Source organism: Sus scrofa, chromosome 14 (assembly GCF_000003025.6).
Source record: "Sus scrofa isolate TJ Tabasco breed Duroc chromosome 14, Sscrofa11.1, whole genome shotgun sequence".
In the NCBI taxonomy this organism is placed as follows: Eukaryota; Metazoa; Chordata; class Mammalia; order Artiodactyla; family Suidae; genus Sus; species Sus scrofa.
In genome coordinates this window covers 72,593,571-72,619,478 of record NC_010456.5, presented here as the reverse complement: position 1 = coordinate 72,619,478, position 25,908 = coordinate 72,593,571, and the positions used below count along the sequence as shown (strand labels likewise).

General features: G+C 50.5%; 2 protein-coding genes across 4 annotated transcripts in view; one reads left to right on the top strand and one right to left on the bottom strand.

Annotated features, from left to right (window-relative positions):
• The window catches only part of C14H10orf35 (chromosome 14 C10orf35 homolog), an 87,923-nt gene that overhangs the window by 27,270 nt on the left and 34,745 nt on the right, over nt 1–25,908 (bottom strand). Inside the window, exons 2-3 of one of the 3 annotated variants that reach the window (XM_021072428.1) lie at nt 22,294–22,480; nt 6,293–6,440 (exon numbers count right to left, since the gene is read on the bottom strand). The gene's annotated coding sequence lies outside the window, so the exon portion shown is untranslated. Of the gene's footprint in view, nt 1–6,292; nt 6,441–13,472; nt 13,493–22,293; nt 22,481–25,908 lie in introns of those variants that run through there. The other 2 variants (XM_021072430.1, XM_021072429.1) reach the window with 2 other exon arrangements.
• NEUROG3 (neurogenin 3) lies at nt 13,117–15,276 on the top strand. The gene is made up of 2 exons (XM_021072424.1): nt 13,117–13,325; nt 13,490–15,276. Exon 2 carries the CDS (start codon nt 13,491–13,493, stop codon nt 14,133–14,135), a length of 645 nt encoding a protein of 214 aa, XP_020928083.1. The 5' UTR covers nt 13,117–13,325; nt 13,490; the 3' UTR covers nt 14,136–15,276.

The following is a 25,908-nucleotide window of genomic DNA, read 5'->3' as shown; positions in this document are numbered from 1 at the left end:
TCATGTGTTCTGCCCTATTGAGTACAGGGCACCATGTAAAATGTTGATTTAGAATGTTAACTATGCCTGCCAAAGAAGACATAGAGATGGCCAATGGACACATGAAAGAATGCTCAACATAACTCATCATCAGGGAAATGCAAATCAAAACCACAAAGAGATATTACCTCACATCTGTCAGAATGGCTACCATCAAAAAGGCAACAAACTGGAGTTCCCATCGTGGTGCAGTGGCAATAGCCAATGGACCCATGATCCTGTGTGTGATCCCTTACTTTCTTTTCAATGACATGAGCCCCTGAATCATCCACAATGCAGTGTGGGCAGCCCAAGATAAGAGATTTATGTTGGAGCTGGGATTCCAGGAAAGACCTCTGGAGAAGTAGAAACTTCTCCCCAAGACATGGCCTGGAAAAACTTCCTATTTTTAATAGTTCAGACCCATCACCTCCTGCTGTCTCCTAGCCTTTTTCCCTCATCCTCCATCTCCAGACTTTCTCTAATGCCCTCCTGGCATTTCCTGGAGTGCAAAATATGGATCATCAAAGACTGGCTAACAAAACATGATTAGGGGGATTCCATAGCTGGTGATCTCCCTGCATTGTGCTCTTAGTTCTCACCACGCAACTCAGGCGAAGTGATCTATGTCACAAACATTTGTAGAGCCTCTGCTTCCACTCACAGCACTACATTTATTTATTTATTTATTTATTTATTTATTTATTTATTTTGGTCTTGGGGGGGCTGCACCCACAGCATATGGAGGTTCCCAAGCTAGGGGTCGAATCAGAGCTGCAGCTGCTGGCCTACACCACAGCCACAGCAATGCAGGATCCAAGCCAAGTCTGCGACCTACAGCATAGCTCACGGCAATGCCAGATCCTTGACCCACTGAGTGAGGCCAGGGATGAACCCACGTCCTCATGGATACTAGTTGGGTTCATTAACCACTGAGCCATGATGGGAACTCCAAAGCACTACATTTATAATGACAATGCTTTCAAGCTGCTGCAGTAGCAACGCCAGATCTTTAACCCACTGTGCCACATGAGAACTCCAGTTGTTTTTGTTTTTAATAATGACAATGCTTTCTTTCATCCATACAGAACATTCAACTCTCCTCCAAGCCAGTTCATACCTTGCATCTTACTCTAGGCAGAATTAGGAGACCCCCCCCTTGCTTTCAGGACAGCACAGCTTTCCTGGGGTGGAGGGGGTGTGGCCTTCTTCCTTTCTGGCCACTCCGCCTCAATCTCCTTAGCTCTTCCTCCTCTCTTATGCCTTTAAAGGTTGGAATTCGGGAGTTCCCATTGCGGCTCATGAGTTACAAACCCAAGTAGTATCCATGAGGATGTGGGTTCGATCCCTGGCCTTGCTCAGTGGGTTAAGGATCCAGCATTGCTGCAAGCTATGGTGTAGGTTGAAGATGTGGCTCAGATCCCAAGTTGCTATGGCTGTGGTGTAGGCCGGCAGATGCAGCTCCGATCTTACCCCTAGCCTGGGAACTTCCATATGTCCCAGGTGTGGCCCTAAATAAAATAAAACAAGATAAAATAAAATAAAGTTGGAGTTCCTTCAACTCATTCTGAGGCCCTTGTGTTGTCACTCCATGCTCTTTCCCTAAACTGTCTCATCTTCACCCAAACACTGGCTATACGTAGATGACTCACAAATGTACATCTCCAGCCCACACTTCCACTGAGAACTGTGTGGCCGACAGTGCACTCAGTATCTCCCCTTGGACATCTCAAAGGCACCAAAGGCAATGTGTCTTCTGGCGACCTTCATCTCACTAAAAAGTGCCCCATCATTTGTCCCATCTCCTCCCTAATGCCCCATACTGAATCTATGGCCAGACTCTGCCCACTTCCCTCTCTCAGCAAGATCCACCCATTTCTGACCCCAGTCAAGCCCCATCCTCTCACCCAGACAGGCCTCTTGGCTTCCCCACTATTTATGCCAATCAGCTCTCTGCACACACACTGATCTCTCCACCAACGTACATTATGAACAGGCCAGTCCCCAGCTCAAAACCACTCAGTGGCTTCCTACTCCTCTCAGAGTAACTACCCGCAAAGCTTTTCAGGGCCCAGCCCTACCAAATGGAGCCCTTCCAGCCTTCCAGCTACATCTCAAACCCCTCTCCTTCTCTGTGCTCCATCTACAAGGCCTTTTCACGTTATCAGATGTGCCATGGTCCTTCCTGCTTCAGGCCTTAACTATACTGGTTCTCTCTCTAGAACATCTTCCCTGATCTCAAGCTTCCACTTAACTTTAAAGCTTGTCACTCATAGCTCTCACCAGGCTTTGTTGTCATGTATTCATTGGATCGTTTTGTTAACATCCGCCTCCCTGAGAAGACTGGCTGTCAGCCTGTAAGGGACTGTGTGTTTCACTCTCTCTCCCGTGCATTCCTACCACTGACCCATGGCCAGCACACAGTAGCCCTCAGCATGGCATTGCTCTTGCTATGACTAGGGCACTATATTCTAAGTGCTAGACATTTATTAGCTCATTTAAAACAAGAACAATCTGGAGTTCCCGTCGTGGCGCAGTGGTTAACGAATCCGACTAAGAACCATGAGGTTGCGGGTTCGGTCCCTGCACTTGCTCAGTGGGTTAAGGATGCGGCGTTGCCGTGAGCTGTGGTGTAGGTTGCAGACGCGGCTTGGATCCCACGTTGCTGTGGCTCTGGCATAGGCTGGAGACTACAGCTCCGATTAGACCCCTAGCCTGGGAACCTCCATATGCCGCGGGAGCGGCCCAAGAAATAGCAAAAAGACAAAAAAAAAAAAAAAAAAAAAAAAAAAGACCAATCTGGAGTTCCTGTTGTGGCTCAGTGGTAATGAATTTGACTGGTATCCATGAGGACATGGGTTTGATCCCAGCCTTGCTCAGTGGGTTAAGGATCGAGCATTGCCATCTAGGTCGCAGACACAGCTTGGATCTGGCGTTGCTGTGGCTGTGGCATAGGCTGGTAGCTACAGCTCGGATTTGACCCCTAGCCTGGGAACTTCCATACGCCATGGGTGTGGCCCTAAAAATTAAACAAGAAAAACAAGAACAACCTTAGATACGAGCATTATAATTGCATCCATTTTTAATTAATTTGTTAATTTTTTTCTTTTTAAGGCCACACCTGTGGCATATGGAAGTTCCCAGGCTAGAGGTCGAATCAGAATTGCAGATGCCAGCGTATGCCACAGCCATAGCAATGCCAGATCTGAGCTGTATCTATGACCCATATCACAGTTTGCAGCAACAATGCCAGATACTTAACCCTCTGAGCAAGGTCAGGGCATCCTCACAGAGACTAGCCAGGTTCTTAACCCACTAAGCCACAATGGGAACTCCTATATCCTTTTTTTTTTTTTTTTTTTTTTGTCTTTTAGGGCCCCACCAGCAGCATATGGAGATTCCCAGGCTAGGGGTTGAATTCGAGCTGTAGCCACAGGCTACGCCACAGCCCCAGAAATGCCTGATCTGAGCCGCGTCTTTGATCTACACCACAGTTCATGGCAATGCCAGATCCTTAACCCACTGAGTGAGGCCAGGAAGTGAACCCACAACCTCATGATTCCTAGTCGGATTTGTTTCTGCTGTGCCACAAGGGGAACTCTCCACTTCAGATTTCAGTATGGATATGTTAAGTAACTGAAAGGCCTTCATTTCGTTTTGTCAGAACTTTATTCAAAGCTCTTTATTCACTTAGAGCCTCAGCACATGTCTATAGAAGAGAAAAGAATTCTCAAAAAACAAATCAAAGAGATTTATGACTTGCCCAAAATTGCTCAGCCACCTTAAGACAACTGGATCTTAATGTTTGGGTAAGGGGGCCATAGACCCCCTCAGATGCTTCTTCCTGGAGAGGGGCAGGCACACACAGAAACTTCCCTGCTAACTTCCGGGTTTCACAATCCTTGGGCACCCCTAGCTGGGGCCTGGACACTACAGTAAGGTTCTCTACTGCAGTCCAAGGAGGAAAAGTTCATCTTTCTCAACAATTCACTGTTCAAGACTGATCAAGACTGTTGTTCACAGATTTCCAATTTATAACTAGGCATATGATCACCTAGATGTCAGATGACATTTCCCAGCCTCCTTTGCACCTAAATGAAGACAGGGGATTAAGCACTCGTTGATTGAAACATAAGCAGAAGTAATGTATACAACTTCTAGGCTGTGCCCTTAAAGGGGAGGATGTGCCTCCTCTTCTCTCCTTCCACCATCCCCACAGCCTCGGCTCTATCACCTACAGCAGAGTTTACAACAGCAGTATGGGTCTGATCAGCCCCTTCCACCCCTTCCATGTCCTGCCAACCTCCTGCTGGCTGCCCAGATGCCCATGTCTCACATAACCGTCCCTTGCCTGGGCCCATCAAGATGGTCACGATTGGAAATCCATCAGTCACAACATCCCTGCCAAATTCGCAACATGACTCAGTGCCTGTCTTTAAGCAGCTCATCCTCTATTGAAGGAGACATAGATCAAGGGACCTCCACACACAGGGCAGAGGACGGGGGCCAGATAAGACTAACATAGAGCAGGGGCTCTGGGACCTGATGCTGGGAGAGTGGAAACAGACTTGGGTTCTGACTTGGCCACCCTTGTAGTGTGACCTTGGACAAAACACATTTCCTTTCTGAGCCTCAGGTCCCAATCATTGTCAACTTAGTGTTGGGGACCACATACTAGTGAAGGTCCTTCTCAGCCCTAACCATCTGGTTCCTGATATTTCTCACAACACCTGGCACAGATGGGGTGGTGCTGCTGTTCTATAATTCTTCAGAAGGGAACTGGCATCACTTCCAATTCACTCAGGTTAAGAACTATACTAACAAATCCCACCCATGATCTTGAAGGGCTTCTCTGGTAGGTGACTCCCAAAGTGTCTGTACAACCGAATAGGTCATGGTGGTGAAGTCGTGGGGGCAGAGGGCCTTTCCTGGGGTCATCCAGTCCATCCCCCGGCCTCTAAGCAGACTGCATAACTGTTCTAGGCCAGAGAATGGGAGGTCTTTACAGAGAGGATTTCCCCTCACCTGAAGAGGACACTCACCATGTTTATCTGCTAAGGAAGACTTGATGGTAAATAGCCTAAATCCCTGCTTTTCCAATTCAAACCACTTCCCCGAGACCTAATCTCTGACTGTGAGGAACAGCTGGCCACCACCATCTCATAATGATCCTTCATAAACATTATGGGACAGAGGTAAGGTGTGCCTAGCTGACCCAGGCCTTCTTGGTGTCTGGGCAATTGCATTGACAGGAATTTGATCTGCAGTTTCCTGTGCGGACTTGAAGCTCTGCATAGAAATGCTCCCTTCTATACTTACATTTGCAAAGTGTACCCCACCCACCAAACAAGGTCACATGCCAGGGGCCTCCAAGCCCACTATGGTTTCAACTGGACAAGAGCGAATGAGCCATATGCACACACCACCAGCTCACTATTTAGCTTCCACTGCCTTCCTTGGTCGTTGTTCTGCAAGAGCCTGAGTTGGTTTTACCACTAGCTCATAAATGGGCTCCACAGGATAACAGAGTGCCAGGGTGGACAAGGTGCAGACTTGGGGTCAGAAGACCTAGATTCTTATCTTCACTCCACAATGCAAGCTGGATGCCCGTGGGTGAGTCACATCAGCTCCCTAAAGACTTAGTTTTTTCATACGTAAAAACAGGATGAAGCTCTCTAACCACGCTGCCTCACACGACCTCACAGTGTGCTGTGCTGAGAAACAATAAGAGGTGACAAAGTGCCTGTCAAATATAAAACTGTGTCATAACTTGATGACACTGCTCTAGCAGCTGCTTAAAACAAGAGGCTTTAAAGTGAGGTGTCTGGACAGGGGAGTAAGAGGACCTCTAGTTTATTTATTCATTTATTTATTTATTTACTTATTTATTTAGGTTTTTAGGGCCACATCTGCAGCATATGGGAGTTCCCAGGCCAGGGGTCAAATCAGAGCTGAGGTGCCAGCCTGTGCCACAGCCACAGTAACCCCAGATCCGAGCCACATCTGCGATCTACACCTCAGCTCACAGCAACACTGGATCCCTAACCCACTGAGCAAGGCCAGGAATCAAACCCGTGTCCTCATGGATGCTAGTCAGGTTCCTTACCACTGAGCGACAACAGGAAGTCCCTATTTATATTTATTTTTATTTCCTGGGTGCAAATGTCTTTGGAGATATGTTTTATAACATACGCATTACATTGTATTCATTCATGCTGATGCCCATGGCTTTACACAAAGCAGATCATTTCAGCCCCGTGAGTTAGGTACTTACTCTATCATTACTCCCATTTTATAGGCGAGGAGGTGAGGGTGGCTCAGAGAGGTTGAGTGAGTGGCCAAAGTTCCACAGCGACTGGGTGCAGAAATCCAAAACGGTGTCTGGCTCCAATCACCTTCTCTTTTCCCCTTACTTGCAGAGTCTGGTACAGAAAGACATCTATACTTTATAATAAATCATAGTTTGCATATGGTTTATATCATTTGTGAAGAATTAGAAGTAGCTAACATATTTTGAAGTGTGTGCCTAAAATAGCTTTCTGACAGTGCCACATAAAACAACTGGGCCCACCTGCTTTGCTGTCTAAGCGAAGGGGGATGTGAAGCCCATCCTCTCACAGCAGAAGTGGGGCTGTGCTGAGGTATGCGAGGTGTCTTGGGCTCCTGCCAGCCTGGTCCTGCCCCCCGAAGCATTGCCAGGGGAGGCTCTTGGAAGCCACAGGAGAGAAGGGAAAAGCTCCCTTATTTATTGTTCCCAAACCCTTCAACTCCTGCACTCCCAAAGCCCTGGCTGAGCCCACTCACCTCCAAAGGGCTCCAGAGGATGGCAGGATGAAGCCCGTGGAGTGCAGGCAGCGGGTAGGGAGCCAGGAGGGTGACTAAATGAAGATATCCTGCCAGCTGGCTGGAGGGGACATAGGGAAGAGGAGTTCCAGACTCAGCTCTATGACCTTGGGCCTCAGACTGATCTGGTCCAATCAGTCCCTTCCTGGCTTCCCCACATGTTGCCTGAGAGGATGGTCTGCCTCTCCTCCAAAGTTCTATATGGATATGAATGTGACGAAGTACCGCACGGAAAACACCATTGCATTACATTGGGTTGCTTCTCTGCTGAGTTAATCTAGAACTCATTTTTGACCCTCCCTATGTTCTACCCCATCCCTTTATCAGACTGCCTCCCCATCTGATAACTGGAGAGGGGGCAAAGGTCTTATCCACAGTGACCTAAAGAAGTGAAGTGCCTTTGGCCCCACCACATAGCAGATCGGACACCCTTTGGTTCTGCTTGCTGTTGCCTAGATAGAATCCCCACAGGGCCGGGAGACCCTGACTCCTACAAAGGAGCTGTCACCCAAAGGAGACTGCCCCCTGCCCTGGGCCAGTGCATCTCAGAAATGTCAGAACTACATTCGGTCAAGAATACACAGAAAAGAAAGACAGTCTGTGCGAGGCTGAGGGAGGCTATCTCTACCTTTCAGAAGGAGCAGAGCCCATCCAGGCTCACATGGAGGGTGGTAGGGGCACATTCTTCTCCAGAAGCAAGTCTGGAGAAACTAAGGAGCTTAAGAGCCATTCACCCACCATTCAGCTTCCAGGCTCCATCCTGGCACTGGAAGAAATGAAGGTAGGAAAACCTGGTGTCATCAGGCATGCCTGACTGTCACCAAGTGTCACAGTGGCCCAAAGGTTGCCCAACCCCCCCAATGCCTGTCCTTCCCCAGGACTAGCACTGCCCCCAGCCCCTCAACTGCTGGTAAAAGACTCATCCAGCAGAAACTCAGATCTTGCAAACGGCGTGGGTGGTAAGGGAGGAAAGCTGCACTCTCTCTGGGTCCCTCCACTCACAATCTAAGTCCCAAGGCTTTCACATTTTGCAGAACTTAAAAAGAAAATTACAAAGTATTTCCTCCACAGCTTTTTCCTTTAACAGAGGGAAAACCCGAGGCCCAGGTGAACTAGTTTGCTCAGGATGGCACAGGGAGAGCAGCAGAGCCCGGCCCCCTCTCCCCTATCCAGTGCTCTTCTCCACGTGCTCTGTTAGCACCCTCACCAAGGAGACAAGCAGGCTGGCCAAGTGTGCCAGATGGACTCCAAGTGCACCCAGGTGGACACCCACTCCTGGGAATCCTGAGAGGACCAAGGTGTCTTCACCTCTCAGGAGTTTCAAAGCCCAGAGGTTAAGCGAGGCCCAGAGGTCAGACAGTGCCCAACCAGCACCTTGGAGAGTTTTCCGCTCTCGCTGCTTCTCCTAGGGACCCCTTGCCTGCAGCCTTTCCGGGCCGCACCAGGCAACCACAGCCTTGAGCTCTCCTGGCCCCTCGTGTTTCACCACACTGCGCAATGCGCCATTGTGCCAAAGGACAAGTGAGAAATTAGAGGTGCCCAGTGGTAGGCTCATGGCTCCAAGGAGGTTTCTGCGTATTCCCTTCTGGGGAGGGAAAGTCACACAGCCCTGTTTGTTTCCCCTGCAGAGCCGGGCATATGGACATCTCACGCTCTGCATCTGTGTCATCGGTAATGTTTTCCGTGGATGGCTGCGTGTGTGTGTGTGTGTGTGTGTGTGTGTGTGTGTGTGTGTGTGTTTGGAGGCTGGACATGGGAACAAACATGCATCTGTTAAATTTGACAATAAAGTCCTACATCGAAGCTGCCAAGATCGGGCTGGCGGGTGCGGGCAGAAGGCAGAGAGGGTGGGGGAGAGCTGGCCCAGGTATTATGTCAGGAGAAGGTGAGGAGAGCAGCTGCTCCTTCTCGCAGGGTGTGTATGGGAGCGAGGGTGCGTGTGTCCTGTGAAGAGTACACACCGAGCTGCTCAACATATGTTGCCACAAATCACAGTCTCTCGCCCTCCTCCCACCCCCCTACTCCATCCAGACTGAAGGCAGAGCAAAGAGAAGTGCTGAGAAGAGGCGCTGCTTCAACAGGTGTCTCCGTGCGCAATGCACCTTTTCAGGCATTCACTGTCTCTGTCGGCGGCGAAGATAATGTAGACACTTTGTTTCCAGGCGCTGCTCACGAGCTACGGACGCCCGGGGGGAGGCGGCCCCAGGCAGGGAGGGGGAATCTGCAAATAAAGACCTTGGATGCTCCTGAGGTCCTGGGCCCTCTCTTCCTTTTGTTTGAGGACTCCCCGGGCCGGAGCTCCCTCGTGCGCCCTGGGGGGTGGCATATGGCGCCCTCTCACCTACCCAAGAAAAAGAACCAGCTACCCATTCAAGAGCGCATGAGGTCTCTGCGCAGGGGAGGGGGAGCCACTGAGGGAATAGCTTCTCTCCCAAAGCGCATGTGAAGCCCGCCTTATCTCTCCCAACCCCACCTCCACCATCCCCTCAGCTGGCGCAGCAGCCGTTGGGTGGGGAGCAGCGCGCAGGGCAGCACCAGCCTGCGGAAGCGCCCCAGCTCCCGGCAGATGAAATATGGGGCTGGTGAGCCCCTGGAGACCATATGCTTTCAATAAAAGAAGACAAATAGGACCGAGATAGGCCTTGCAGCCAACCTGTTATAAATGGGTGGCAATTGGGCCAATGTACACGGCGGAAGGCCCGGGGGGAGGCCTGCTCCGTGCCAAATCCATGTGTCAGCTTCTGGGACAGGTGTGCCCAGGGGCCAGGGGCCAGGTCTCCCCCCTCTGGGTTTATCACGGCAAAGGTAATATTGTGCTAACTATGAGTAAACAGTCATTGTGAAGACGAAGGAGTTTATCAGAGGCGAACTAGTTGGGGGGTGGCTTAACAATAAAGTTGTCTGCCTTGGGAGCAGGTGACGGCTGGCTTCGGGACTCCCGCAGTAGATGTTTTCCAAAGCACTCCACTTTACAATCTCTTGTAATTATTTATTAAACGAAATCTATTTATTATTATTTTAGCAAACACTGGAGACAGGTGGGGCTTTCTTTTCGTCGTCTCCTTTTGTTTGAAGGGCTGTTTGAAGTGGCCAGTCTCGGCCCGGGCAGCTCGCTCGCCAGATTTTTGTCTTCCCCTCTTTCAGCACCGAGGCGCAGGCGAGAGAAAGAAGCCCCCTCCTCTGGCAAGTCATTAGCTATTCAGCACTCTGTGGGCCCCCTCCCTCCCGCTCGTTTCTCAAAGGGCCCCCAGGCACTGCTAAGATTCCCCCCGTGGATGGGAAGGCGGCAGGCCGGACCGCTGCCCTCCTTCTTTTCCACTTTGCCCGAGGTCTCCAGGGGTCCGGTTGTTGCCTCTCTCCTGGCCCCCTCAGCCTCCAGGCAAGCCTAGGTCTCAGAGAGTTGCGGGGCAGGGGATTCCCAGAGGTCTCAGAGGTGGTGGCCAGCCGGGGGCTTCAGGAACCGGCTCTGCTCCCGGCTGGAAGAGCCCCTTCACAAATATTGCCAGCGCGCACTGAGTGGTTACAGCCTGCGCCTCTGCCGCCAAAGCACAGAAATTAACTTTGGAGAGGGGCCTGTGCGTCCTCTGTAGTATAAAGGAAGGGCATGGATCCTTGATCTCTAATCCCCCAGGACGCCTCGACCTCCAGCCCCGCCCTCCTGACCAGAAGAAGGGCTGGGGAGAGCTCTTGAGAGCCGCTAGCGGACCCAATGCCCTGGCCGCTGCGCGCTCCTCGCCATGGCTGTGTTTTACGCAAAGCTGGAGTGGTGGCGGCCGCAAGTCCTGGAGAGCCCTGAGCCGGAGGGGCGCTGGGGAAGCTGGATAGAATTCTCAGCGGGTGCCAGAATTTTCTCCCAGTCAAGAAGGTTCCCAAATATCCCCAGAATCTTCTCAGGTGCAGGAAGCTCACCCTGTGGTGCTCAGGTCAGTATCCATGAGCCGCTTGAGACAAGGCTGAGCCAAGGCGAGTCCCACCTTCATTTCGCATCTGAGGGCGACTGCAGGATGAGAGCCCTGGTTGTAGGCTGCTCTTTAGGCCTCCAGGGATCCATAGGGGTGCTTTGATCCCTTATGGTCAGTGCTCCTTCCACGGAGCCAGGCTGGGTCCCAGAGCTCTAGGGAAGCATACTTTGGGTTTCCTCACTCAGTTCCTAATTTGCAGGATAGAAGTCAAGCAAGGCAGGGCAAGAAATCAGACAGATGGAGCATGAGTGGGCACTGACTCCCCTCGGCACTGGGAGGTGGGGGGGGGCTCTATCCCATTTCTACTCTAACCTCATCACTCCTCACAGACCCAGGACATCTATTTTCTACATTTGGGGATATCTGGGTTTGCCTTGACAAAATCTTTCCCTCCAATCAAAGAGAGGCAACAGATGCAAGGGAGAATCTAGGAAAGGAGACTCAGGACCCGAGTTCTATGAGATTCTACTAGAACCTGCTGTGTGACCTTGGGTGAATTGCTTCCCCTCTCTGGGTCTTGACTTTCCTATCTGTAAAACAGGGCTTGAGTTCTCATTCTTACGACTAGAAGACAAGTTCCAGGGCAAATTGTGACCTAACGGAGGAGCAGCAGCAAAATACAGAACTCAGGAGTCTCGGGGTCCCTCTGTTGGTCCTGAGCCTGGCCCCCAGCATCAGTTTCCAGGCAACAAAGGAAGGAGCCTCTGTCAACAGCGCACCAGCTGAGATTCTGAGGACAGTACCCCCATCTCCACACAGTCCTAGAGAGCCCCTCTCCATGACTTCCAAACATACTACCCTCTCTCTGCCTCAGAGGTAATTTTGCCCTCCAAGCTGGTAGTCAGGACACACCTGGCTTAGACTTATTTCATGCCTTCACTTCATCCTCTCAGATTTCCTGCTGGGTCCTGCCCCCCTACCAGCTTTCAGAGGCTCAGGGTATCTGGACCTACTAGAAAGTGAAGACTTTGAAGCCTCCAGAGACTTAATTTGGACCCCAAACCACCTCAGCCTCGGCTTCCTCCCCTGGGACGCATCGGGATCAGGAGAGAGATGCAGAAGCTTCCACCCCTCAACCTAAGTGACCGGAAGCAGAAAACCTGGGTGTATCTGAGGTGGGGACAAAAGGGAGGGGCAGGGCAGAAAGGAGGGATGATGTGTTCCCAACTCCCTTTGGAAAGATTTCCAGTTGGCACTAACTGGGCCTTGATAAGTCCCTGTGCCCACTGCCTGACCCCTGCCTGGACCACCACCGCTGCCTAGCACCAGCAGCCCTGGCCAGCCTGTGATTGGACAGGAGGACTAAGGGGAGAAAGAGCTGATCTGCTTCTCAAAGCGCCAGCACTCCACAGGCATGTAAAAGACACAGGGGCTAGCAGTGAACGCCGGCCCTCTCCTTAATGCCTTCTCATCTAAGCTCTTCCTCTGATGGCCCTGGGGAATCAGCAGGATACTGTCCACAACTTGTAGTGGCGGAATGCCCCCTGGAGGTCCTACCACAGACACCTCTGGGGCATGAGTGAAATGCTTAGGTTTCCAACAGGGGGCTGCGGGGGACAGGTTCTAAGCACCCCCACGTAAGGAGTGCAGGGTGCTTAGTACTGTCATCTCAGCACGGTGGGGGTTGGTTCCTCACCCCCAGGCAAAAGTCTCCAAGTGGCAGGAATTTAGGATCTTTTTCTGCAGGCGCAAAAAAGGAGAGGGTCAGTGAACCATCACTCCTTGTATATTTCCTAACCTGACCCACAGCACAGAGAACAGAATGGCATCAGGAATTCGCAGACACTCCTCCAAGCTGTTAGTCAGGACACCTGGCTCCTTGTCCTTTTAGAGTGATTTGGGGCAAGCCGACTCCTTCCAGAGCCTCAATTTCCCCTTGAGTAAGTTACGCAGGAATGGACCTACCCTACAGCCTTCCCAAAGCCCCCTTCTGGGTACCAAGAAAGGTCTGGACAGATGCCAAGGAAAGGCAGAATGCGAGCAAGGCAGACCGGGGCCGCCAGACGCGAGCCAGACGAGGCCCTTCTCACTGGGCGAGGCTCTTTGAGGAACCGAGAGTTGCTGGGACAGAGCCCGTGGGGAGAAAGCAAACAGAGCAGCATTCCCCTCCCCCGACCCCGGCCCCGGCCCTTTGTCCGGAATCCAGCTGTGCCCCGCGGGGGAGGAGCGGGCTCGCGTGGCGCGGCCCCCTGGCCCGGGCGCTGATTGGACCGCGGCGCGGGCAAGCAGCGGGGCAGGCACGCTCCTGGCCCGGGCGCAGCAGATAAAGCGTGCCAAGGGGCACACGACTTGCGGCTCAGGAAATCCGCAGGGTCTCACAGCCGCGCCAAGAGAGAACAACAGAGGCCCGGGACCCCCTATACACTTTTCTTCACTGTAGCTGTGGAAACTTTCCATCGGCGCCGCCTGCGTCTCAGCTGAACTTGCAGACGAAAAAGCCAGCTCAGCTCACCGCTGCTCTCACTGCGAACCCCTCTCTATCCCTCAGCGCCCTAAAACGAGGTAACATCTGGAGGCTACAGAGCAATGGGCGGAGGGATAAAGAGGGCTCTGTTCCGGCGGGGGAGGTGGTCTTTTCTCATTATTTCCCCCCCCCATCTGGCCCCAGGATCGGGAACTGCACCAGGGTTTACTCGCGCTTACCCTTACCTCTTACCCCGCCGCAGGATGGCGCCTCATCCTTCGTGTGCGCCAGCTGTCCAAGTGACCCACCAGACCGAGCAGCCTTTCCCGAGCGCCCCAGAAGACAAAGTGACCTGCGTCGCATCCGCTCCGCCCAGCCCCACTCGCGTACCGGGGAACAGCGCGGAAGCGGAAGGGGGTGGCTGCCGAGCGGCCTCGAGGAAGCTCCGGGCGCGGCGTGGGGGGCGCAGCCGGCCCAAGAGTGAGTTGGCTCTGAGCAAGCAGCGACGGAGCCGGCGCAAGAAGGCCAACGACCGTGAGCGCAATCGAATGCACAATCTCAACTCCGCGTTGGATGCGCTGCGCGGGGTCCTGCCCACCTTCCCGGACGATGCGAAACTCACCAAGATAGAGACGCTACGCTTCGCACACAATTACATCTGGGCGCTGACGCAAACGCTGCGCATAGCGGACCACAGCCTCTACGGGCTGGAGCCGCTTGCACCGACCTGCGAGGAGCTGGGCAGCCCGGACGGCTCCCCGGGAGACTGGGGCTCCCTTTATTCCCCAGTCTCCCAGGCGGGCAGCTTGAGCCCCGTTGCCTCGCTGGAGGAGCGCCCTGGGCTGCAGGCGCCTGCGTCCCCTGCCTGCTTGCATCCTGGCGCCCTGGCCTTTTCAGACTTTCTATGAAGGGGCCTGTCCGTCTCTGGGTGGTGGGTGCTGTGAAGGGAGAGGGCAGAAGCCGTGAGAGGTGCGCAGAGATGCGCGGAGGCCCTCAGGCGTACTTGTTCCTCCTGCCTCTGGCTCGCTGACCTCTGGTGGGCTCAGGCGCGAGAGAGGCTGGCAGGCCGGGTTCAATCCCTTGTCTTCTGCGCTGCGTCAAGGGCAACTCTCTGCCGCTGCCCGCAGGAGTGGGCACTGCAGACTCAGTGCGTTTTAGGCCCCCTCCCTGCAGCCACCCCAAAATCTCGTGCAAAGAAGGCACAACGATAGCACTACACAGCAGCAGACACTCACTGTCTCTGTCACCCTACCCTCACTGAAGTCTGTCTGCCCCTCTGCCTCTTACCACTCCCCTCCAACCCAGCGCGACTTAATCCAATATTTTGTGTCAGCGTTTGCTCCTGTGGCCCAGTATGCCTTCTTCAAAGAGGCCGCTGACCTCCTCTAGCCCCTGTCTAATCCCAGGGTATGGGCCTCTCCACTCTGCCTTAATCCATGAAGGTGATACTTTGCCTTCTCCTGCACTTTTCAGAGCCACTTCCCTCCCAAGGGCCAGAGATGAGGCTGTGAACTGGGAAAGCGTAGGGCGCCAGCTCCTCTGGGGGAGCGCCTCCCTCGTGACCCTGCAAACTGAAGTAATCTTGTCTTTAAAAAAAAAAATCAGTTTGTAAATTACATGATAGCTTTTGAATTAATTTTTGTCTGGTAAATTATATGGCCCCCTCCTCTGTTGTAGATGTTTGTATTTATTGATAGATTTCACGGTGGGAAAAGTCTTTATTTTGTACATAAGATTATTTAGGGACTGGTGAATGAGTTTTGAGCCAATAAAATAAAGACCCTTCAGAAGCCTGATTGTGCAGAGGGCAGGGCTGAGCCTCTGCGGCTGGGGTTGGGGGAGGGGGGTTCTGCAGGGATGAGACTCTTTCTGGGGGTCTCAGGGGGGCCCCTCAGGAGGCCTGGTCTGAGAAGTTGTAGTGCTAGGCTGGAGGTCAGGAAGACTGCATTCTCAGAGCAAGTCAGCTATACACACTTGGAAAATAAGAGCTGGAAGGCTCTTAAAAATCAGTGGCTCACCCCCTTGTTTTATTTATGGGGCAGCAACTTGTCTTTTTCCAAACCACAGTTTAGGAGATAGACAAGCCTCCAAACTAGGGCTACTCTGTGGGGCTGCCGGCCCTTTCCCCTAAGCCACTAGCCCGGATTTAGAGCTAGTGTTGCATTTGGAGAAAGCGGTAATAAGCCTGCAGCAAGGTCAGAGCCCTCAGAAACACCACCAGTGGCCTGGGCAGTCTAGGAATTTTCCCAAAGTGCTTATTAGAGCTCACTTTATACTGCTGGTGCTGGGGCTGCAGCACTGCATGACTCGTGGAGCTGAGCAGCAGGGAGCAAAGAACAAGGAGGGTCCAGCTGCACACCTACTGACACCCAGCAGCCTTGACTGAAGAAACTATTGTTCTTATTAAGAAACTATTCAAGGTTTCCAGCCATGTGGTCTCTCTTACACCCACGGGGTAGAATAGGGCTGAGGCATAGTGACACTAAAACATCCCCCAAAGTATGGCTGGAGCACCCCTAAATGGTTTCCGAGACCCCCAGGACCTCAAAGAAGTGAGTTTGAGTTCTAAGAACCCAGAGTCCACCTGATTCTCGGGAACAGGAAAATGGAGGGAGGACACACTACCCACACGTGGAACCCCAGGGGCCTCCTTGGATTGGCCCAAGATGCTCAGAAAGAAGCATGCCAACCCCAGTGGGGGATGTGTGGCACAGTCAGGGGTTGGGAATGGGGTGGTAGGTCACTTTTCAGTGCATTCGAGTGCAAAGTGGTGGCTTTGCAGGGGTTAACACTCTCACTTCTGTCTCCCTCCCCGCTTCAAATTGAACTTTTCCTCTCTCCTCTATTCCTAGGTCCCTAAAGGTAGCCTGGAGGAGATCTGTCTAGGTTATCAGGGCTGAATTGGGGCGGGAGGCGGGGGACACTGCAAACAAACGAATGAACAGAGGTGTTGTTTCATTGCATGGCTTTAATCTGGGAGGAGGAGATTAATGGGTTATTGGTGGCTTCTGCAGCAGCCAATTTTCCATCTGGGGCACTGCCAGGGCAGGTGTCAGCAGCTCCCCTTATTGGGCATGGGGGGAGGGGTGGAGAGACGTAAACATCAAGGAGATCCATCTCTATAGACAAACTCATTCGAGACCAAAAAACACTGGTGTTGAGCAGAGACAGGAGTCACAGGAGGGACAGTGGCACTGTTACCTGTGGATGGATTGGAAAGCTTGCCATGAACAGTGGTATTTGGGGCCAGGACGAAAGATTTAGAGAGAGGAAGTCCTCAAGAAGGAAGCTCTTTCTTCCTGTGAAAGGCCTTGGGAGCGTTCAAATAGGCAAGGGACTCCCTTGGTGAGAATGGCTTCCAGAAGCTGGAAAAGTGTTGGCCCTGTGTTCCAGGGGCAGGCACCCACTGCCCACTCCCTCTTCTGCTTGTGAGGGTGCTCATTAAGGAGCCATGAGTTATCTGACAAATAGACTGGTCCTTCGCCTCACAGATGAAAAAAATTTCACCAACTCAAATGCTGGGCTGCCACCTTGGCTCAGGGGTGGATTTGACATCCAGAGCTGTCAGCTCTACTCTCCTAAGTCAGGAGGAGAGGAGAAAGGTTTAGGGATCCTTGACCAGGATGAGCTCCACCAAAGTGCATGGAATCGCATTGAGGTGGGGAACCTTCTCTTTCCAAAGAGCCCCTCATCAAGAAGGGCTAGGAAACATTTAGAAGGGCTGGGGAACATTTCTGCAAATGGCGTGTACAACAAGCCCACTGTCACCACCACCACGCCCCCCCACCCCCACCCCTCAGCAAGCATTTTGTGCTCATTGGCTTTTGAAATCAGTCAGGCTGCTCTGGATCTCAGCTGGAAGCTGCCCCCCCCCACCCCCCCGCAGGAGTGGCTGCAGAGCCTCCTGGGGTCTGAGGTCGTGGCCTGTTCTTCAGCTCCCCGAAACCCGGACAGGGTCTCAAGCAGGGACAGGAAAGACACTCAGGTCCAAGGACTCTTCCTCCTCTCCTGCCTTTGTCTGAGCTGTGTTTTCCAGAAAAACAGCACATGAATCTTGCACGCCCCATCCCACCCTGTCCGCACACACAAGCAGGTAGATTTATTGCGCCCTGCCCCCATTCCACCCCACCCCCAAGCCGGCCGTTCGGAGGACAAAGCCTCCCAGGGCCATTGGAATGCTAATGTCTGGGAGCCGGGCTGCAGGGCTGGTACAAAGGCAGGCGGGGCCAGGGGAGCACGCGACCCCACAAACACACTCTGCCCCTCCTCTCACCCACGGGCCACTCTGCCGGGCTGTGTGACCTTGGACAAGTCTCGGAGCCTCAGCTGATTTACATGAGAAGCTGAACAGTCCCTAATACCCTTTCACTGGATTTCTGAGTGCCTATAATGGACAGAATTAACTCCCTTCCCCACCATGACCAGAAGCAGTGGAAAAAGAGCCTTCAGGTCCTGGGGAACAGTAGGGCGGGGCGGGGGGGGTTGTCTGAAAATGTGCTGCAAAATAAGCACTGAGTATATTATAATTACATTTTACCTATATGTAATTAATATTGGGTGTCATGTTTCTTTTCTCCTTCCTTTCCTTTTAAATACATGCACAAGAAACGGGGGCAAGGCGGGGACATTCACTAACCTTACCTGCTCCACCTTCAAAGGGCCAAGAGCACAAACAGTGGGAGACTTGGGGCTGGACATTCTTTTTTCTTTTTCTTTTTTTTCTTTTTGTCTTTCGCCTTTTCTAGATCTGCACCCGCGGCATATGGAGGTTTCCAGGCTAGGGGTCTAGTCAGAGCTGGAGCCACCAGCCTACGCCAGAGCCACAGCAATGTGGCATCCGAGCCGCGTCTGCGACCTACACCACAGCTCATGACAACGCCAGATCCTTAACCCACTGAGCAAGGCCAGGGATCGAACCCACAACCTCATCGTTCCTAGTCGGATTCGTTAACCACTGAACCACGATGGGAACTCCGGGGCTGGACACTTCTTATCTTAGGTCCCCTCCTACAGCCACTGAGGTGGGCAAGGTAGGATGGTGACACCCACAGAAATAGCGACCCAAAGTCTTGTGAGTAGGTGACTTGCCCAAGGTCCTCAATCGCTCAGTGAGTTATTGGAGCAAGCTAAAACTGTGATTCTGGCTCTAGGCTAGTAGTTTAGAGCTCTGTCCTCTGTGCCAATTCAGTCTCCAGTTGGTTGTGCTCAAGCTGGGTCCTTTGGGTCTTGTAAAGCCAACAAGCTCCCTTGCAGTTTGGCTGCCTGCGCCCCCGCCCCCCGCCCCGAGGTCCCTAGCAAGATTTACAGGCTGCTGTGTGCCCCCTCTGCTTCTGAGATCCAAGGGCCAAAGCAGTCAGCAAGCATCTGCCTGGCTAACTCCGTGGGGCACCGAGGTTCTGAAAAGCAGTCGCGTGCCCCTGACCATGGTGCTGAAATGACTGCAAGCGTGAGAGACGTTTCCTGAGAACGTGATGGCATCAATAAGGAAAACTACCTATCAACTTCATCTGCCCCTGTTTTCAGGCCAGAGTCCCTAGGGAGCCCCCTGTGGACATGTAAACCCAGAAAACAGCTGGTTTCCTTGATGCGGTGGGGAAAGCACAGACTTTGCTGCTACTGACTCTGTGACCCCAGAAAGGCACTTTTCTCAGCTAGGTCAAAAAACTCTCCTTTATAAATGATGGAATTAGAATTGAGTTACCAGCTGAGGAATTTCTGGCAGTATCTGGGAGGTCTGAAATGAAACAAAATTGGAAGTTTAGGGTGCAGCAGCCCTAACTGGGAAAACTGGTTTGAAACTTTACCCTCAACAAGGGTCTCATTCTTTGGTTAAAATGAAATTTTAGTTGTTCCAAGAACAAAGGCAAAAGGAAGTCCTCCAAATGCATACAGAAGGGGCAAATGGTTAAGAACAGTTTAGAATCACACAGACATCAGTTCAAAGCCTGGTGCTGCCACTAACTAGTGGTTTTCAATTATACCCCTAAGGCTCATTTTCCTCAGCTGTGGAGTTGGGACAATAAGTATTAGCCACTTAATCGGGCTGATTAAATGTGTTTGCTTTTAGTGCCTATATAAGCTGCCACAAATGGTTATCATTTTTATAATTATTACTATTATAAAAACCTTCATTTGTCTCAAATTCTTCTCATTCTCTCAGGACCCCCCAAAAATAAACCCTGGGAGAATGAGAAGAATTTGAGACAAATGAAGGTTTTTATAATAGTAATAATTATAATAAATAATATATTATTAATATAATAATAATAATAATATTATTATAATAAATAATATATATATAAACGTTACTTATATATGAATTTGAATTTCCTCTGTACCCTTATGCGGTGCAAGCTGGCACAAGGGCCAAGGGCCTCCCACAGATTCCTGGTGACCCACTGCAGCTGTGATCTACCCTTCCTGTGCTCCAGGGTTATACATCCAGAGGTCACTTAGGCCCCCTAATGAGATATGCCCAAAATGGAATTATCCCCCTTAGCTTCAAACTAATGCTGCCTCTTGCTCCTGATCTCACTAACTAGCATCAGCCAGTCATCCATACTAGAAATCTAGGGTTCATCTTGACTCTTCTCTCTTACTATTTACAACCAGTTAACCCTTAAGTCCTGCTGACTTGTCCTTCCCACTCTTTCTTGAATCTGGCCTCTCCTTGACCTCTTTATGATGACTTGTCTAGTTCAGGCTCCCAATTTTCACACAGAGAGACTGCATGACTGATTTCTCTACCTCTAATGCCAACACTTGTCACTGTACCCTCCATGCTGCAGCCAGAGTAAGAGGCAAATATTACATTGTCAACCTCCTGTTTAAAATTTTCAAGTGGTTTCCAATTATCCCTGGGATAAAGTCCATGTTCCACAGAGAAAGCTGTTGTAATGGTACACTGGGTTCACTCCCCAACTGATTCGCTAGTTATCAATACGACCATGAAAAAGTTCTTTATCCTTTTTCTCAATTTCTCATCTGTAAAAAGGGATAATAATATTACCTCTTAGAGTTTAGATTAAAGCCAGACTGTTCTAACAGACCTACAATAATTCATTCTGAAATGAGCATTCCATGTGGGTGGGTAGCTCTGGTCCATGACATCATTCTGGGACCTACGTTCCTTCCATCTTCTTCCTTCCCAGCTCATGAGTCCTTGCCATCTGCACGGTTGAGGCTCATTACCATGGGTTCCAGCCAGTGGGAAGGGGAAATAAGACATGGAGGAAGCTCACCTAGACTCTTAAATCTAAGACTCAGAAGCAGCATGTTTCACTTCTGCTCACATTCTACTGAGAGAACATGATCATATCACCTCACTCTAACCAGAAGATGGGCTATGTGCCTAGGAAGACGTGAAGAACAGATTCTGGCAAGTAGTGAGCACTATCTGCCATTGGGTGGCTGTCGAGATTAAATTAAATATATGCTATTATTTGTTTTTATCATCAAAAATTGCTTATGCTTATCACCAGGATCCTGCTGCAACAACCTCTTTTTCACAATGCCTTGCTGGCCTTTGCATATGCCCTCCAGAAATACTAACTTTCTTGAAGTCTTCCCCTTACACACAGACAGGTGCCCTTTCCATGCTTTTTTCCCACATTGCCCTCTCTGCCCAAACCCCTATTCCCCTCTCCCCAAATCTCCAAGGTGGATATCACCTCTTCCCAGAATCTTTCTCTGAACTATTCTTCCCTCCTTGCTCCTGCTCCCATAATGTCCTGTGTGTGTGAATATCCTTGCACTCTCCAGGTAGTATTTGCAATTATCTATTTTCTCATTTGTGCCTTCCACTGGCAAAAGGAAGCCCTTCTATGAGATATTCTCAAGGGCAGAAACAGTCCTTCATGTCTCCAGTGAGTACCATTTTTCAACCCTATGCCACATGTCTTTAGAATGAATTAATAAGTGAATTAGCTGACTGAATGAAAGGGATTCCAATCATTTGATTAGAAATTTCTATCCCTCTCCTAACTGGCTGGTATATAAATGTCAATGAATATCTGTTGATAACATGAATGAATAAATTAATCGTATAGAGACCTATTACACTTCCTGCCTCATACCCTCCTTAGCATCAGAATAACCTGTGGGTTATTTTGCTGCCTGTAAGTCTATTTTAGAAGATATCCCATATGATTTGGTGAGACTGGGTTATCACAAGGGTTTCATTGTTTCTGAGATCACTAGCAACAATTCCAATAGTCAGGTGTGGGTAATCCCACCTGAGCCTGTCCATTAGAGCATGGGGCTTGGCATCTATTTCAAATCCAGCACCTCCTAATTCTATCATTTGAGCAAGTTACTTAGTCTCTCCAAGCATCAGTTTCTCCATAAATAAAAATTAAGAAAACCACACCTACTTCATAGGATTTTATGGGGATTCAGATGAGATGACAGATACGTCCATACCCTTCATGTGCTTGCCTGAAATTTGAAGCCGACCTCGCTATAGTACCCACCCTACCTCCCTTATTCCTACAGAAGACTAGCTAAGAAGGCATGAGCCAGGACTAATTTTCCCATATTGACCAGGGAGAGATTATATGACTTGCCCAAGCCCATAGCCTGTTAACTATAGAGATAAACTGATGCTCCTGCTACCCTAACATCACCAGCTATACTACCTCTATTGTACTAGTCATCTATTGCCATATATCAAATTACAAAAAAAAAAAGGAGTTCCCATCATGGCGCAGTGGAAATGAATCCACCTAGGAACCATGAGGTGAGGCTGTGGGTTTGATCCCAGGCCTCGATCAGTGGGTTGAGGATCCAGCATTGCCATGAGCTGTGGTGTAGGTCACAGATGCGGCTCAGATCCTGTGTTGCTGTGGCTGTGGCTGGCAGCTGTAGCTCCGACTAGACCCCTGGCCTGGGAACCTCCATATGCTGTGGGTGCAGCCCTGATAAGACAAAAAAAAAATTTAACTACTTAAAACAAGAAACATTCATTATATAAGTCTTCAGTGGGTGAGGAATCCCAGCATAGCTTAGGTAGGCTCAAAGTGTCCCATAAGGCTGCAATCAGGGTGTCAGTCAACAATGTAGTCTTACCTGATGGCTTCACTGGGGGCAGAACCACTTCCAAGGTCACTCATGTGGCTGTTGGCAGGACTTAATTCCTCGAGAGCCATTGGGGGCGGGGGACTCAGTTCCTCAGTGGCTTTGGACCAGAAGCCCGCCTCAGTTTCTTGCCATGTGGCCCCTCCACAGGGCAGCTTACAACATGACAACTGGCTTCCTTCAATGCAAGCAAACAAGAGGTAGAGGGACACTTAGGATGGAAGCCACAGTCTTTTTGCAATCAAACCTCACAAGTGACATCTCATCACTCTGCCACATTCTATTCACTTGAAAGAAATGACTGAATCCAGCCCACAGCCAAGGTGAGGGCACGAATACCAGGAGGCGGGGATCACTGGGGCCCACCTTAGAGGCTGCCTATCATAGCAGCAGTAGCGGAATCTTTGCCGCCTGCCTTCCACATCCCAGAGACACATGTGCACGCACACACTCACACATTCAACTCCCCAGGACCAAATATATCAGAGTTCAAAAGAAGAAAGTCTAGGTGATTTGACTCCTGGAGCTAAAGCAGATGCCCCCCTGTCCCTCAGTGCTGGGTCTGTTTCCAAGAGGGGCAGCATTAAGTGAGCACTGGAGCCACCCCAGCTGATCTCGACATCCATTTACTGTTTTCACAGGCCTCCCCACCCCCACTCCCGGAGGCAGAGATTTAGGACGTCTGGAGCCTGGACATCATACCCACTGAAAAGAAATTTACTGCCTCTAGAGAACCAGGGACTGACTTGGGGTCTTGAATGCATCTTTTTCCCCTTTGCCTCTGCTTTATTAGGTTAATCATTGCTTGAATCGGTTGCCATGGTTTGGGCAAACCCATGGTGACTCTATAATGACGCCTGAAAGACTTGGACCCCATTTATCATCCCCAGTGTTTGGGAGGCCCAGAGCCTCATTCGCCTCCCCCCAGGGTCTCCACCCTTCTGCCTGGGGCCCCACGCTCCTTTTGAAGGAGGAATGAACAGGTGGCGATTTGGAAGAGAAGAGGAGACCCACACAGGTGGAGTGAGCAGTGCACCGCACATCCCCCCGACCCCACAACACACACACACACACACACACACACACACACACACACACACACACACACACGCTTATATTTCCCACTCCAGGGGTCCAGACACAGACCAAACATACGAGCAGCTCTGCCAGAATTTTTTCTTCTCTGGAAAGTGAAAGGCAAAGAATGATGTTCAGTTACAAGGGGGTCTATGACTGTCCTTGGAAATAGGGGATCTCATCAGATCCAGGTTCCACACCCCTTAATCCACAGGCACACATAAGCAGCACTGCAGTCCTGCAATGAGGTGGAAACAAATGGGGCAAGGCCCAGGGGGAAACCGAGGCATACAGAGGTTTAGCAACATGTTCAAGGTCACCCAATGACGGTTATGGCCAAGGCAGAATCCAGAATCCATAAAATTTATTATGAAAAAATAACAAATAGAAGCATATAATGAATTCTTGTGTATCTATCACCCAAAGTCAATAATTATCACCTCAGAGGGTTGTATTTCACTCACATACCTACCCACTTCCACTAGCACTACCTCTATGGATTATTTTGAAGCAAATCTGAGACATCATACGATTTCGATTATAAATCTTCCTCCAGTGTCAGATTTTTTTTGTTTGTTTTTATTTTTTGCTCAGCATAAATTGCATAATGGAGTGTTGGCAGCTGAGATCTGCCCTGAAGACAGACACCATAGCTTCAAATCCTAGATCTGCTCCTTCCCAGCTGTGTGACCTTCAGCCAGTAACCTAATGTCTCTGAGCCTCAATTTCCTTGACTATAAAAGGATGCAATGATACCTCAAAGGATAATTGTCAGGATTAAATAAAATTACACAAGACCAGTGCTCAGCATCTGTGCCAGGTGCCTGGTAAATGGAGGCTTTTATTGTTTCCACTGTCACTACTGCTGTACCATCTGCAATGGCTAGTCTGGCACGAGGTCAGGTCTTGGCCTCCAACATCTAGGTCTCTTGGTGCTGCCCCCTGGCATAGAGGCCATTGGCTTGCCACTCCTACTCTCTGCCTGTCACTGGACTCTGAGAACACAGCCTTCAGCAGTGAGCTTGGCATCAGGTGCTAAAGAGTCCAGCCTCTGCACTCACAACCCTGCTCAGCTCTGCACTACAGACCCTGGGCCAGCAAGACTGGCCCTCCTTCGCCTCTTCTCCTTGCATCTTTCGCCTTCTGACCTCTTTGTTGCTGGTTCCACTTGTGAGCAGGTGCCAGTATATCTACCTTAAGATTGCATGAATATGTGTGTGCATGCATGTGCCCAGACTTCTGTGTGTGTGTGTACATGTGTCTGAGTGTGTGCTGTCCCTAGGTGTGAACTAGCATATTCTCATGCTTCTGTCTGCTCAGTCTATAAGACTGACCCCAGAAGGAGACTAAAACCTGCCCTTTGCAGCCATGGTTGACTGACAGAGACGAGTAAAACTGGTCAAACAAAGGCATGAAGGCACAAGCAAAGATACTGAGACCTCCAGGAGGAGGTGAGTAGAAACTAAGGTCTGCCAAACACAAAAGACAGAGCAGAAGAGACGCAGGCAGAGGCTCTGCAAAAGGTGAAGGTGGGAGAAGGAAAGCAGCCAACCTAGGATCTTTGTATAGGGGAGGCCTGAGTCTTAATAGCTGACCTCTGCAAAAAAGTTTATTCCAGGAAATCAATAACATCCCCAAGATCAAAGCTCCAGAGAGGTCTTTTGGGCTAAGAGAGCTCCCCAAATTTCCACTTCTTTGGGTGGCAATTAATATGTTACATGTTGCCTAGGGAGGGGGGAGTTGGATTAAACCCAGGCTCTCTTGCCCTGGAGCCACTACTACCATGCTCTACTTTTCTAGCAATGCCAGATTAACCCACTGAGCAAGGCCAGGGATGGAACCCACATCCTCACAGATACTCGTCAGGTTCGTTACCACTGAGCCACCACCAGAACTCCTACCCTTCCTCTTTTTAAGTTTTGGTTTTGCATAGTTTCAAACATGGATAAAATAGAGAGAATAGAATCCTGTGTCCTCATGCACCATCATTCAGCTTCCACAACCATCAGGTCATGGCCAACATAGTTCCATCTCACCCACATTCTCCCCCAACCCTGCATACCCACTTCTATTTTGATTTATGTGGAATCTTTCAAAACACATCCCAGATATCTATCATCCCACCTGAAAGACTTGAGAGGACATGTTTAAAAACACAACCACCCAGTCATTGTTATACTCAGTAAAATGAAGAAGTCTATAATATCATCCAAGAGCTAGTCATATTCAACTTCTTCCAATCATCTTTTGTAAAATGTGCAAAGAACCTTCATCTTAGAATCTCCTCTCTCCCAGCTAAGCAGATGAGTCAGGCAGCCAGCTGGAGGCCAGGACCAAGGCCAAGACCAATACCAGGCCTGCCCTGATCCATGGCTCAATGGGACTGGCCTGGGGCAAGTCCATTCCCTCCCCACCCCACTAGTTTCACCCCAAAGTTTGCTGACCAGTCATTCTAGTTGGCCCAGGACTTTCCCAATTTTAGCACTGCCAGTCTGTCCCCAGCAAACCCAGATGGTTGCTCATCTTACA